This window comes from Triticum urartu, chromosome 2A (genome assembly GCF_056163025.1).
Source record: "Triticum urartu cultivar PI428250 chromosome 2A, HENAU_Tu73, whole genome shotgun sequence".
NCBI lineage: Eukaryota > Viridiplantae > Streptophyta > Magnoliopsida > Poales > Poaceae > Triticum > Triticum urartu.
Window position 1 is genome coordinate 6,636,574 of NC_141874.1, and position 14,116 is coordinate 6,650,689.

At 46.2% G+C, this 14,116-nt stretch overlaps 2 protein-coding genes across 2 annotated transcripts; one reads left to right on the plus strand and one right to left on the minus strand.

Moving 5' to 3' along the window:
• Window positions 1-3,396: 3,396 nt before the first annotated feature.
• LOC125534687 (bidirectional sugar transporter SWEET4-like) lies at window positions 3,397-5,400 on the plus strand. The gene is made up of 4 exons (XM_048697842.2): window positions 3,397-3,536; window positions 4,495-4,864; window positions 4,997-5,125; window positions 5,209-5,400. The coding sequence occupies exons 1-4, from the start codon at window positions 3,397-3,399 to the stop codon at window positions 5,398-5,400; spliced, it is 831 nt and encodes a 276-aa protein (XP_048553799.2).
• Window positions 5,401-5,832: 432 nt separating this feature from the next.
• ERMO2 (Sec23/Sec24 protein transport family protein) lies at window positions 5,833-13,075 on the minus strand. Its single transcript, XM_048698042.2, has 13 exons — window positions 12,927-13,075; window positions 11,689-12,780; window positions 11,470-11,608; window positions 9,759-9,949; window positions 9,485-9,592; window positions 9,155-9,358; window positions 8,820-9,051; window positions 8,583-8,732; window positions 8,324-8,480; window positions 7,878-8,005; window positions 7,464-7,786; window positions 6,741-6,926; window positions 5,833-6,476 (listed from the first exon to the last, which is right to left on the minus strand). Exons 2-13 carry the CDS (start codon window positions 12,766-12,768, stop codon window positions 6,246-6,248), a joined length of 3,129 nt encoding a protein of 1,042 aa, XP_048553999.1. The 5' UTR covers window positions 12,769-12,780; window positions 12,927-13,075; the 3' UTR covers window positions 5,833-6,245.
• Between the last annotated feature and the right edge of the window lie 1,041 nt (window positions 13,076-14,116).

The window sequence follows — 14,116 nt, forward strand, 5'->3', positions numbered from 1 at the left end:
GGGAAGGAAAGAGACGGTGAGAGGAAAGGAAGTGGGAATCCTAATCCACACTTTCCCTTCCCCCCTCTTTCCTTCTCCTCCTAGGCCGACCTGCTATGGGGAGCGCGCCAGGCCCTTGTGATTGGTGCGTTCCCTCTCTTGGCGCATAAGGCCCATAACTTTTGCCGGGGGTACCCGAAACACCTTCCGGTGACCCGATAAGTAACAGATACCCTCCGGAACACTTCCGGTGTCCGAATACCATCGTCCTATATATCAATCTTTATTTATCGGCCATTTCGAGACTCCTCGTCATGTCTGTGATGTCATTCAGGACTCCGAACAACATTCGGTCACCAAATCACATAACTCATATAATACTATATCATCAACAAACGTTAAGCGTGCGGACCCTATGGGTTCGAGAACAATGTAGACATGACCGAGACACCTCTCTGGTCAATAACCAATAGCAGAACCTAAATGTTCATATTGGCTCCTACATATTCTACAAAGATCTTTATCGGTCGAACTGTTATGACAACACACACAATTCCCTTTGTCCGTTGGTATGTTACTTGCCCGAGATTCGATCGTCGTTATCTCTATACTTAGTTCAATATCGTTACCGGCAAGTCTCTTTACTCGTTCCGTAATACATCATCCCGAGACTAACTTCATTAGTCATTTGCTTGCAAGGCTTATTATGATGTGTATTACCGAGAGGGCCCAGAGATACCTCTCCGATACTCAGAGTGACAAATCCTAATCTCAATTCATGCCAACCCAACAAAACACCTTCGGAGATACCTGTAGAGCATCTTTATAGTCACCCAGTTACGTTGTGACGTTTGATAGCACATAAGGCATTCCTCTACTATCCGGGAGTTGCATGATCTCATAGTCAAAGGAATATGTGTTTGACATACATGAAAGCAGTAGCAATAAACTGTACAATCAAATGATAAGCTAATAGATGGGTCTTATCCATCACATCATTATGATAATGATGTGATCCCGTTATCAAATGACAACTCATGTTCATGGTTATGAAACCTTAACCATCTTTGATTAACGAGCTAGTCTAGTAGAGACTTACTAGGGACACGGTATTTGTTTATGTGTTCACACATGTATTTAGGATTCCGGTCAATACAATTCTAGCATGAATAATAAACCTTTATCATGAATAAGGAAATATAAAATAATAACAACTTTATTATTTCCTCTAGGGCATATTTCCATCAATCATAGCCAGTTATTTAACCATGGGGACCGACCTGTCATTGTTTGTTTGAGGTTGAACTGAAGCAGTTAGGCATATGCTAATTATGGCCACATCGGCTTGCCGGAATTAGTTGGTGACGACCTCAACTGGCGGTGGAGGTTCACGGTGTGCTTGCTACATGGCACTATCTTACGTGTGGCTTGTGTCACGGGGAAGCTAAGGCTCTCGCGCGGCGGAAGGTAGTGGACACGGTCCAAATGGTCGTCGGAATCAAAGCTGGAGACGAGGTTGGCGGCGGCAGTGGCACAGGTTGGACGTGGTTGAAGCTACTGAACACGTTCGGGCTAACTAGGCTGCTCAAGTGAGAGGAAAACATATTCCCATGTGTATGCTTTCACCTGATAGGCAATTTTCGGTTAAATCTCTATATCTTCACTTGGTGAAGACTGAAAGTGGCTTCCCACAAAAATTCCTATGGGAAGTGAAAGTTCCAGTTAAAATCAAATTCTTTCTCTAGCTACTAAATAAGAAAAGCATCCTCACCAGAGATAACCTATTGAGAAGAGGCTGGAAACGGGGGGGGTTGTATATTTTGTGGCCAGGATGGAAGTATTGATCATTTTTCTTCTCTTGTTCTGTAGCTAAACTGATCTAGAACTTATTTAGATGTGCTTTTGATCTGCAATCTATACCTCTCAACTTACATGACTGCTTTGGGAGATGGCTCAAAACCTTTCCCAAAGACTATAAAAAGTTGGTGTTGGTAGGCATCTCTACAATGTTTTGGGCAATTCGGAAATGTAGAAATGATATCATCTTTGATAGAAAGATACATCATGGTCCTTTAACTGTAATTTCATTAATGTGCAAATGGATCTCGGATTGGGCTATTTTGCAGACAAAACAACCAGAGGAAAAGCTGTTGATGCTGGGGGCAAGGCTGGTAGAGCAGGTGGCAAATTAAGTCTATGGGGTGATGTTCCTCTCCTTCCCCGGTGTTCCGGGGCCATTGCTTGTTTTGGGCATTTTCTAGGTGCTAGTTTTAAATGTGTGATAGTGTTTTGTGTCCCCTTCTGGCATGTGTGCCATCAGCAGTATGTTGCCTGGAGTAGTAGCTAGAATTTGGGGATGATCGATGCCTGGTACTTTGCGCCTTTTATTCTCTTTTTTCTACAGTTATATAAGACTTTATGTTACTAGTTTGATGGTTTCCATAAATGAAATCGGAGGGGGAACCCTCTTTCAATCAAAAAAAAGAAGTTGCTCAGGTGAATAATACAAACTCCTGGAGCTTGCGCGTGCTAGTGGACGAAGAAGGGGAGCACGGACGCTACAACACGAAATGGAGTAGATGAGATGGGGGCGGCAAATCGAGAGGAGCTCATTTGGATGCGGCAGGGGAGTTCAACGGGCTATGGGCAGGCATGGAGGCGGCGAATCAACGGCGAGGAGTGTCCGGTGCAAGCGGCCGAGAAAGGCTTGATTCAGTCGTCTCCAGACATCCTTGCTCGAACCTGTAAGTGAGGTAGATCAGCGTGAGGCGACAAAGCTCAGGGACACGATCTGGCGGTGATTCGTCGGTGGTGGCTATGCGAGCTACGATCTGCAGCGAGGCAGTGCTCTCGATCGGTTCGGAGGAGACCCGCGGCGGCACGCATGAACCAGCTTAGGCCAGGTGACAAGGTAGAAGAGAAGACGAAGGAGAAATGATGGCGGGGCGAAGGCGGCTTGGGTCGCCGCGGGATCCCTTCCTGATCGGTGTGGCGCTAGTGTTGATCCAAGCAATCATTGTTTTTTCACAAACTGTCAGCAAAATGGTAACGGTTTTTTAAAACGAAAAGAAAAAGGATGATGGTTTTCTGAATTAGGGTCTCTAATTATGATGGTTTTTTTTTGCAATCTACCCTAGGGTGTGCAACGGTAACACAAGTGCCCCTCCCGAAGAGTAACAAACATGCATTGCATGCAACGATGGAACACGCGGGCTCCTTGAAATTTGAATCCCGGTCTTGCTAGCGCGCGTCATTAAAGTGGAAAGGCAAAGGCGGAGAGGCAGCAGCGCCGGTTTGGTGTCCCTCCCCTCCTCCTCCGCCTAAAACCCCCCGTCATCGCCATCCATCCCCACTTTTCACCGACCCCTCTGGCCAGCCGGCCGGCCGCGAGCAGAAGCAGAAGCAGGAGCGGCCGTCATGCCGTCGTTTATCGTGCCTTCCCGCGGCGGGGGGCCGCTGGGCCTGGGCGCCGGCGGCAGCGCGGCGAGGAAGGTGGTGGTCTCCGTCACCAACGTCATCGGCAACATCGCGGCGCTCCTCCTGACGCTGGCCCCGATGTAAGCTCCCCCTTCCCTGCCCTGCCCTGCTGCGTGCGCGTGTTCGAAACCGCACATCTCTGCCTCATGGCCTGCCGTCCCGTGAGTACCCGGCCAGATCGCCGGTCGCCATCTGCCCGGTTGAGGAAAAGCTAGCTGGGCATTTCCTCGCGTGGCCCTGCCTTCCCGCCAGTGTGCCGCGCCGTCGAACAGGATCGTTTCTGCTTGCTTCGTTTCCGATGGGGGCCGGGCATGGCGGCGCGCCGCACCCGGCCGGAGCCTCTGCCTGTACGCGTCGTGTGGTTGGTTTCCTAGTTTCCTTGCGCCGCCCTGCCCTGCCATGTCGCGACGTCGATTCGCAACTGCGCGGTGCTCCCTGCAAGCCTAGGTACCGCAAGCTGTAGGCTTTCTTGGTGCCTCTGCCATGCCAAGCTCTGTCATGGTCACCACTCACTCACCACATCAGGGGCGCGCATGTATCTGGCCTGGCTTTCTTTCATGTACAAGCTACAGTCTCCTACGTATATAATTGCAGGGTAAACAGATCAATATAGTCACTCATGTTGGCCTGGTCACTTGCCTGTTTTCCTTGCTAATTATTAGTATTATGACTCATGCAACCTGGCTAATTAGTATTCCCTCGGTAATCTGGTTATTTCTGACAAGAGAAATTGCATATCTTGCAACCTGGTTAGAGTATTATGTATGACTCATGCATTTCACATCCTTGTGGTTCATAGATTATCTGTAAGCTCCTATCAATCATGTTTTAGCGCGCGGCTCTCCTACTAATTTGCAAAATACTATACACTAAGTAGCCCAAATTATCTGTAAGGATGGACCATCTAGATTATCCTTTTCATGATTAATAAGTAGCCTAAATTGAGATGCAATAACTGCTTCCATGATGCAATAACCACATTTTCAGTGTTCAACATGCATCCTTCACAGATTGCTCATGCATGCGATTTTTTTGCAGCTTGAGTTTCGTGGTGCCCATCTACAATGAGCAGGCCGTCGGTGACCGGACGGCGTACGGGCACATCGTCACCATGTTCAGCAGCGTGGCGTGGTTTCTGTACGCCGCCCCGGACTACCCCGCCGCCGTTTACTCCATGGGCGTCAACACCATCTCCACTGTGCTCCAGCTGGTGTACGTCGCCGTGTTCCTACGGTTTGCGGCCGGGGTGGGGCGCCGCCACGCCCTTTACGCCTTTGCCCCCATCCTCACCGCTTCGACGATCATGACCGTCCTCGTCTTCACCAAGCTCATTTGGGGCTCCCAGTTCGTCGCATATGTCGCCGCAATTGCTGCCTTTTCTGCCTACTGCTCCGTGGCCATTGATGTGGTAGGTTGAATGAGCTACACAAGATTAAAAGGACAATTGCTTTCAAATTGTTGCGGGTATATACTGCAGTGCACGAGGGCTAGAACCAAAACACTTTTGAGACCAACATTAAATATTTGCATCATTTTGCAGGTGGAGGCGATGAGGAGCAGGGATGTCAACAATATGGACCCGCTCGTCGAGGTGTTGCTTGGCCTGGTCAACGCCTGGGCATCGACCATCTCCGGTTTCTTCTCCACTCCGCCTGATTTTTTCGTCGCGGTAATAATACGAACCCTGCATCATATTTTGAGTTTGTAATCAGTTGATTGGTTGGAAACTGAGCATCCCTACATGACTTGTAGATACCGAACGTTATCGGAGTTCCGGTCCTGCTGGCACAGTTGGTGGTGTACGTCATGCACTGCAACCCACAGCCGGAGCCCAACCCTCCTCCGCCGGAGCAGGAGCGCGACCCTGTCCACACCGTCGACGTGCCCATCCACACCGGCGATGTGCCAAACTACGCGGCGGATCTCCACACATTGTTCACATAGAGCATCATCCTACTTCCTTCATGAAAAACTTTCTTGATGCTATGCGGCTGACTATTTATGAGCTCATGTTGTCATGAGATTATTATGGCACTGCCAATTTTGTAATAATATTACTATTTGTTTCACCGAATACTATGATTAGTCTCAAGCTATTTCTAGATTACTATGATTCTTGAGATTTAACTTCATGGGTAAATATTGGTGGTCAAAGTTACATCTTGAAGATCGATGCATAAGCAATGTGTTTTTGTGGTCAAAATCGAGTAGAACTGGCCTCGGCACAAAAACAGTTTAGATTAAGAAAATTCTGACTTCAGGTTAACCTAGATTTCATGAGAACTGGCCTCTGCATGCATGTATCATGTATGCATTTTGTACTTGTTTCCACCAAAAAGAAATATGACATCTTGAATCCAGATCAGTACCAAAACATGAGTAAAAAGGTGCTTCCTATTGCAGCCAGATCAGTACCAACAGTCAAACAAGAGTTTACACAATCTTTGCAACTAAAAAGTGTCGACGATACAAATGCGTACAAACCCCTACCAAAGACTCCAAACGATTGTACAATTTACCAAAGGTGCTGCCTACTTATTCTGATACAACAGCTGTATCCTTTTCTCGTCACGAAAAATAATCACAAGAACGAAATATATTAACAATAAAGTTTGTATTGCTCGCTGACAGCGAGAGCACTGCTGCTAACAGGATGGCATATGGTAGAGCACGGCTGGCTCGCCATTTTTTTCCAATGGTTTAAGAGGGCGACCGGGGACTGGCACAGCAACCGAATCTGCAGCAGTTTACACAAAAACAAAAATTTCTGGAACATCCACCATACATCATCACGAGCTCTGTGTTTGGCGGTGAATTTGGAGTATCCAGTCCATGTAACTGCTTGTTCCTGCCATCTGATCCTCGACGAGGTTGGACAGAAGTAGGAAGCCTTCTCTTGGCTGCTCACCTTGCCGTACCACACGGGGCAGCTGGTAACACGAAGAATCCCTCTCCCTCAGGGCTCTTTGTACTGCCATGAAGTTTCTCGAGTGATTGTTGTCACATTCTCTCAACTGAATCTGCAAGATACCCCATGTCAGCAAGAAGCACAAATCCAAAGTGAAGTTGCATTACATGCTAACTGTGAGCCTTTTATAGATTCTGATCCCAGAGCATATCAGAGGTATTTCTAAGAACATACTAAAAAAAGGAGAAATGGCATGATACACTGTTAATTTATTTGAATTTTGTTTAAGAAAGCCAAAAAAAATAGGGCAGAAAGAGGAATTAAGTATAAGTCCCAAGGTCAAGACTATTATTTACCAAAGAGTAAAGAAGGGTACCTTTGATAGATCAGGGAAGTTTGAGAGGCTGACTCCAAGAATGTCGTTCATGAGCTCAGGTTGGAGCATCCTACCCAACCATACTAGGAAGGTGAAGCCATCATCAAGAAGATATAAACCGGCAGTGTCTAGGCACTGCAAGGTTAATGGCAACCGCTTCAGGGCCCCATCAATCATATCTGGTTCCTGAAAATCATGACATTTATTTCAGTTCGAGAAGACAATGTGTACACTAGATTACATGAAATGTTAAACTTCGAACATACCAATAAAATCAGCTCAATTTCAATTAATGCTTACTGTGACTTTCGGCTCTACAAACTATAATAGAAACTGAATTTTGAAGCAGGAATTAAATGGGTTGAGGTAATACCAAACTAACTAAGCAGACTAATCAGTTTAACTTCTTATATACTGGTTCTGCCCATTTTAACTACAAATATGCCTAAATTGAAGGAAAAACCCTCGTATCAAACATGCTGAATAAAAACAGCTAGAGGTTATGTATTTATTTCGCTTAATGATAAGCCTGATCTGGCTGCAAGTTGCAAGATATGAACTATTAAAGGCCAAGTAATTGACCAGACTAACTGGTTCTTTCCACCACAGAAAATAAAACTGAAGTTATTTATATTCTAACTTGCATAATTTGGAAGTAACAAGTCTACAAGCAGCACTGGATAAAAGGTTTAATCAGTTCAGTAGCAAGGAAATACGGCATACCACTGTCAATACTTCATCAAGCCTGTACAGAGATGGATAAATAAAATTGAGCAGCCTTCTTGCAGGCAGTATCATCATACTGAAACCAGCAGCGCAACGTTCATCAAGAGAGACGTCAGCATAACCACCACGCAGAGCAAGGGATTTGCATAGGGCCAGGATGTATAACGGCAAGTATCTTAATGATTCTGGATATATCAGTCTCCCTCCTATCCGATGTTGTACAACATATAGGTTCCGGTATTCCTTTAAACTTTTCACAAGCTTTAACTGTAATTGTTGTCGAACACTGTCCAGCTTATCAGACAGTGAGTTTTCAACAGCTGCAGGAAAGCGATAATTAGTAAGCTATAAAGTGATCACAGTCATGTATATTGACATTTATGAAGAGGAGAGCATTGATCTAGTACTAACCGATTCTAGCCAACACCGACACAATGGCACCAGTATCTGCTTGACGATACATTTCACCAAGATCTGTGACCACAGGTGCAGCTGCCGTATGCACCCTGATACGTCGTTCACCAGAAGATGATGTATATCTGATGGTGGTCAAGGACACAAGAATCACACTTGTAAATAATATTGTACAAATAAAAGCCCAATGGCAGAAGGCAACATCCAACATCATATGCAGGAGATGCTTTGACAAGAAAAAATAAACAACTTGGATCTCTCCCAGTTCTACTCTACTGACAAACCCTATTCATGGATCTAGCTATCACCAAACTACAAGCAAAGGAAACCTTGAGAGAGGTGCTCCATTGACATTTTGTCAAGTTATCTTTTGTAACATCAACTTTCTCACTAAAATCAAGAGATAGAGAGCAGGGCACAAGCAACTTGACAGAAAAGGATACAGCAACGCCACTTGGAAGTAAACAGTCTGCGTGGTCATTAGGGTCTCCTCTAGAGACAATTGCATCGCAAAGGCTTTATCAGAGTCAACAGCTGGAAGAGCTAACAAATCTGTGGACCTTAGCATGAAATGACCATGATATGTTGTGAAACGCACCCCTGAAAAACATTATGTATGAGAGTTAGGTTGAATAAAAACTAACAAGGCAAGGAAATATATAGGAAGGTGATAAACATGCAGCTGTGCATAAAATCTAAAACCTTTTCCACATCTGATACGCATTACAGATTCCCAAGCAGTCTCCCGAGTAAGGTCTCTGCTAAGCTCATGTTTAAGTTTCTCCCCGTGAGTAGTTGCCTGGAAGGATGGATAATGGTACACCTGACCACCAGTATATTTCGCCAGAGAACCTACACATTAATACATATCACAGTAAGGAAGAGCAAATATGAAATACTATAGGAACTTCTCAACGGAGGTTGTCAACAAATTGTCACCTAAGGAAGCTATATCACAATACTTGTCACTCAAAGAAAATATGTCCACGGCGATCTGATTTTTCGTGAACTCAGCAGCCATCTGTTTATAGAAGGGATCTTCTGGTATCCTCAGAATATGCTCCTTGTCTGTTCCATATGCACGGACATCATCTCCACGAAGTCTCAAACGGCCAATACCAAGAGATGGCAATGTACTCTGGAAGACAAGCAACTTTCCCCCAATTTGACCCTACAACAGGGATTACATAATTGTCCAGAGATTAAATTGTGTAACAGAGGGCACACAAGAACAACCAATGCGTACTTCAATAATAAACCATTAAGGATCTTACCATAACCATGAATGCTGCTTTAAGTGCAGGACCAAGAGCAGATTCTACATTTACATTGTCCTGAAACATATTGGGCAAGTTATCGAGAAAGGACTCGACAACAGGTCTAGAATCGACCAAATTAACCAAGAGATCATCAGGCAATGGCAGGAAAACATCGTCCAAATCGGCAACCACCATCATTTGAGGCTGACTCAAAGAAGACTGATACAATCAAAGAACACAAGTTGAGCACATCATGAAATCAAGTTTGGTATGTTAAAGCAATGATGTTGCAGAGCAAAATGCAATCCTGGAAGAAAATAATAACTAAGGAGCTGCAGGAAATACCTTGAAATTGTGGAAGTGCAATGTGCTGTCGAAGGTTAAGAATCCAATTTGTGTTCGTGGATTGCCTAGAAGATCATCAAGGCATGATTTGATGGTCTTCGCAACTACCTGGAAGAAAGCACATGAGAATTATTTGAATCTTAGGAACCAAAAAAATTCTTGTAACAAAAAGAACATACTAAATCCTACAGCCCTAATCTGCATTGTCAATGATACCCAAAAAATGATAACCCTCAGAAAGAACAAAATTTCAAAAAAAAAATGTAGAACGTACCTCGAGCAGCCCACTTCGAACTGCAGATACTGAGACATCAATAAGAAAGAAATACGAAGGCGGCATTGGTGGCCGAACCATATATTCAGTAGGAGCAACAAACTCCACTGTTCCCTTAGAAAGTTCTGGTCTTTGATCTGCATCAAATCTTCGTCCACTAGCATCAAGAGCACAAAAGTACTCGCCAGGAACTGCAGAAAAGGGAACATATAAATTTTAGCAAGGAAAAGGGTGCTAACTGCTAAGAGATCAGTCAGCACTAGCACTGGTACATACAGATCTCATAAATGACAACCTAAACAGAATGTAAGATTATACAACAGATGATAGTTCTTTCTACCTCAAGCACTACCTCTAAGATAACTGCAATGCAATTAGTCAAAAACTCAACCAGCTCTGCTTAACCCTGCTAAGCAGAAGTCTACCTACATTTCCTCTTGTTGGGAAATTTTATGAGGGTGGCATAAGGAAAATTGCGTCTCTCACTGAAGTATGCTCTCTCGATTACAGTGTGTTGAGCCTAGATCATTGGCCATGTAGTTTACAATTCAAATACTCCAGCCGACCCAAAGTATATAGCTTATGGAAATAAAATCCACCAAATAAGTAACATAGCTTCTAAACTATTTCACCTTATAATCCTATATGGATTTCCTGTAATAACTTCAGCTTCACTTTGAAGAACAAGTCGAGCTTAATATTTATCCTGAAAGCTAACTTTTGGGTACAAGTGTAAGCTCATTCTATGTAAGAGTGTAAGTTTAAGTTAGGACAAGAGGGGGCATATACAATGGTATTTCTTTGACTACTCCATATACCTTATTGTGACACACAAAGTATCGAGTATTTCTTGGACTACTTTTTTCTTGTATACAAACAAAGCTGGCCCACTTAATCTTTATTCTAACGTGCCAAGTTATTTCAGTTATTTAATATGATATGCCAAACGTGGTTAAGCTTGAACTAAGATATCAAAAAAAAAAAAGGCTGATTCAACAGCAGCATGCCTGTGTAACAGGTCCTCTTTCAGGGCCTCGGTATAATCACAATATATCCTACTTAAATAAATAAATAAAATCAGAAGGCACCTTCTGGAATGACATTTAGTGTGATGGTCAACGACTGATGTCTCAAATCTAAAGATAATTGTATAGCAACATGTATTTAACCAAACTTAATTTCCCAATCTTAGATATTATCTGATTCTTTTATTCAAAATTCTTGCATTAAAAGATGGCAAGGATAACCTTATGGAAAACAGCAATAAAAAGGTGGTACTAAGTATATTCTATAGATCTATAGATATCATATAAAATAGCTAAACTGCTAAAGAAAACTATATTTTTCCTCTACCATTTTCAAAGCTAATCAGGAATCAAGACAAAACATCTCTGCCTCTTTGGTATGTCCAGTGAGGCGCCAATGATTAAAGGATATCTTACTCAGGTTACAGTTCACTCGTAGTTTCATCCCTCTATGAAAACACCGAACCCACCACAATAGTATACCATGCTAGAAGAGTTCTCACACTGCTTTGCAAACATTATGATAAGGCATCTTGCGGATGAACCATTGAACAGTATTGGTATTAAGAAACCTTAGTAAAGAATTTTGACTCTAAACAAGAAGTGATGTGATGGCTGGCAGAAACATCGGCAATCGGTCCATTCAATACGCACTGAATCTGCATAAGTTTCAAGTTAAAAGTTACCATCATTGAGCAGTGTGCAAAGATTGCAGCGCCACTTCCTTCCAGCATCTGCAAATGTTGCATAAGGATTTATATATGTCCTGCATCTTCGACAGCGGATTACACCAGCCGACCCAAAGTTGACAACTGGCACTTCCTCCTAAGCATCGAGAAACAAACATGTCAAAACCATCCAGTGCTTTGGATACATACAGAAAATGATAAAGCAGAGTTCATTACCCCATCAGGTGCTTCTGCGAGAGGATGTACCACGGCACCAAGGGGCAAATGCCACCTGGAGACCAATGACTGGGATGCCGGAATAGTGTGGGTTGTCAGCCGGAAGTACCTCGGGTGGCAATTCAATGGGAATGCCTCCAAAACCTTAGCTGGCTCCTCATCGCCATATAGCGGACGTGGTAGCCCATTTACATCAACACCTGGGTCAAGCGATCCAGGTGCAGAACTCACTGACAGAGACTGGAAGTCCTCCACTAAGCTCTGGAGCGTGCCCATCGGAGGCCCTGTAGTTGGGTATGCTGGCTGGTTACTGTACGAGGAAGGTGGCCCCATGGTAGGCGGTGGCATGTTCTGCATTGGCTGTTGAAACGATGGCCGGACCGGCGGAAACTGTGGGTTAGGGCCGCCAGAGTAGTACCCTTGCACAGGCTGGGGCTGCGATTGTACTGGCGGCGGCCTCACATAAGTTGGCGGTGGCATAGCGTTCCCTGTGGGAGACTGCGGCTGCGGGAGAGCTGACGGTGGAGGGCGAAAAGGTGGAGGTGCTGCGCCAAAAGGGCCTTGAGACGGTGGTGCGGCGCCAAAGGGTCCCTGAGATGGAGGCGCGGCTCCGAAGGGTACCTGGGGTCGAGGTGCTGCGCCGAAGGGTCTCTGGGGTGGAGGTGCGCCGCCCATGGGTCCCTGGGAAGGAGGAGGTGCGGCGCCGAAGGGGGCCTGAGCCGGTGGTGCCATGCCGAAGGGGCCCTGAGGCGGCGGTGCTGCGCTGAACGGCCCTGGAGGTGGCGGCCCAGCGCCGAAGGAACCCTGTGGCGGCGGTGGACCCCTGTACCCACCCATTGCCGCGGGCGGCGGAGCCCCGAGCGGCCCCCGAGGGGAAGCAGCCGCCTGCGCGACCGGCGGACCCTGCTGCTGCGTCGGCGGAGCGAAGGAGCCCGCCGGACCACCGGGGCGCCCGAGCGGAGCAGCGGCCCCGTACGGCGAGGCCCCCGCTGCCGGCGGAGGGGCCCCGGCGGCGAAACCGGGCACGAAGCCGGACACGGGCCGCCCCGGCGGCCTCTCGTTCCCCGCGGACGGGCGCATCGCGTCGGGCACCTGCGGAATTCACAACAAGGAGGCCAAGATCAGGTTTTTTTGCTCGATCCGGGCGGCGGCGGGGGTTTCTCGATCGGATCCCGCGCCGCGGCGGCCGGATCCGGCGGGACGGGCCGTATTCAGGGCGAGGGTCCACGGGCACGTACCGAGATCGGGGCGGCGGCGGCGCTCCGACGCGGCGAGATTGGAATTTGGAGACGGGGAGGTGGAGATTGGAGAAGAAGGTTCCGAATAGAATACAGGTTGGGAGGCCGGCCGGCTCGGCTTGCTGACGCTGCTATAGCTGCGCGTGTCTCGCCTCCGTGGGCCCCACCTGTCTGCCTCTCCGCCGTGTCAAATTCCGTTTGTGACTGTCAACCGAATTTCGTCTCAAAACACAAAATGTTTCAGCTTGCGATGAACTGTCTAGCAGGATCGTGGCCCGTTCGATCCAATGTTAGGGGGGCTCCGCGATGTTCAATGGAGCCGTTTGTACGTTTCGTATACATTGGGGGGGGGGGGGGGGGGGGGGGGGGGGTCGGCTTAGGGTTACGTTGGTCGACGACGATGCCATGGGAAGAGGGAAGCCGATGATTGTCGATGAGACCGTAAACCAGACTCTCATGTGACCTGGTGGACACATGGTAATAGTGCTTCGTGCTTTCATGAAAAAAAATAGATGAAACACTTAGAGAGTGATTGCGACACTTCTTTTAAAACGGAGGGAGTATGCGGCGGTTTGGTTGGCTTCCTGGAAAGCACGCCTGAAAATTTTTGGTGTCTGGTTTGTGCATGAGAATTTGGATTTTTTTTTTGCCTGGCCAGGCCAGCATACGGAGGAGGTGTTTTGGTTTGAGGCCTGGCCTGGTGGAGTCTAAGCTGTCACTATTTTATTTTCATCCACCTCGTTTTTTATAGCCTAATGATTAGCACATATGATTACACCCAGACAGGTGCACCAGGCAAACCCAGGTGTCAAATATTGGTTGCCTGGACCAGGCTAACATCATTGCCTCGCCCTTCAGCCAGGCTAACCGCTCTGTCTCATTCTCCAGGCCAGGCAGATACTATTCTCTCGTGGACATGCATCAAACAAGAATCAGGTAGCTTTCAGAGAGGGTCCCAGGCCAGGCATCACATTGTGGAAGCAAACCAAACTAGTCCTATGTGCTTACATACAGGCAGACTTGTCTAAAGGACTATTTGGTTGGTTTATATAGCTTACTAACTAGTATAAGCAGACTTTTTGAAGAATTAAAAGCCCTTCTCATTAGCAATGATAAAAGTGCATTCCTATAGAAATCAATGTTGAAAGTACATCCCTAAGAAAACAAATTTGAAAGTGCATATAGGGATT

Bases quoted from the DNA above. Each gene is read 5' to 3' on its own strand.
- LOC125534687 (XM_048697842.2), top strand. From the start codon at position 3,397: ATGCCGTCGTTTATCGTGCCTTCCCGCGGCGGGGGGCCGCTGGGCCTG. The intron at 3,537-4,494 runs GTAAGCTCCCCC...ATTTTTTTGCAG, and splicing joins CTCCTGACGCTGGCCCCGAT to CTTGAGTTTCGTGGTGCCCA. The intron at 5,126-5,208 runs GTAATAATACGA...CATGACTTGTAG, and splicing joins CGCCTGATTTTTTCGTCGCG to ATACCGAACGTTATCGGAGT.
- ERMO2 (XM_048698042.2), bottom strand. From the start codon at position 12,768: ATGCGCCCGTCCGCGGGGAACGAGAGGCCGCCGGGGCGGCCCGTGTCC. The intron at 11,609-11,688 runs GTAATGAACTCT...CTCGATGCTTAG, and splicing joins TCGCAGAAGCACCTGATGGG to GAGGAAGTGCCAGTTGTCAA. The intron at 6,477-6,740 runs GTACCCTTCTTT...GGTATCTTGCAG, and splicing joins ACTTCCCTGATCTATCAAAG to ATTCAGTTGAGAGAATGTGA.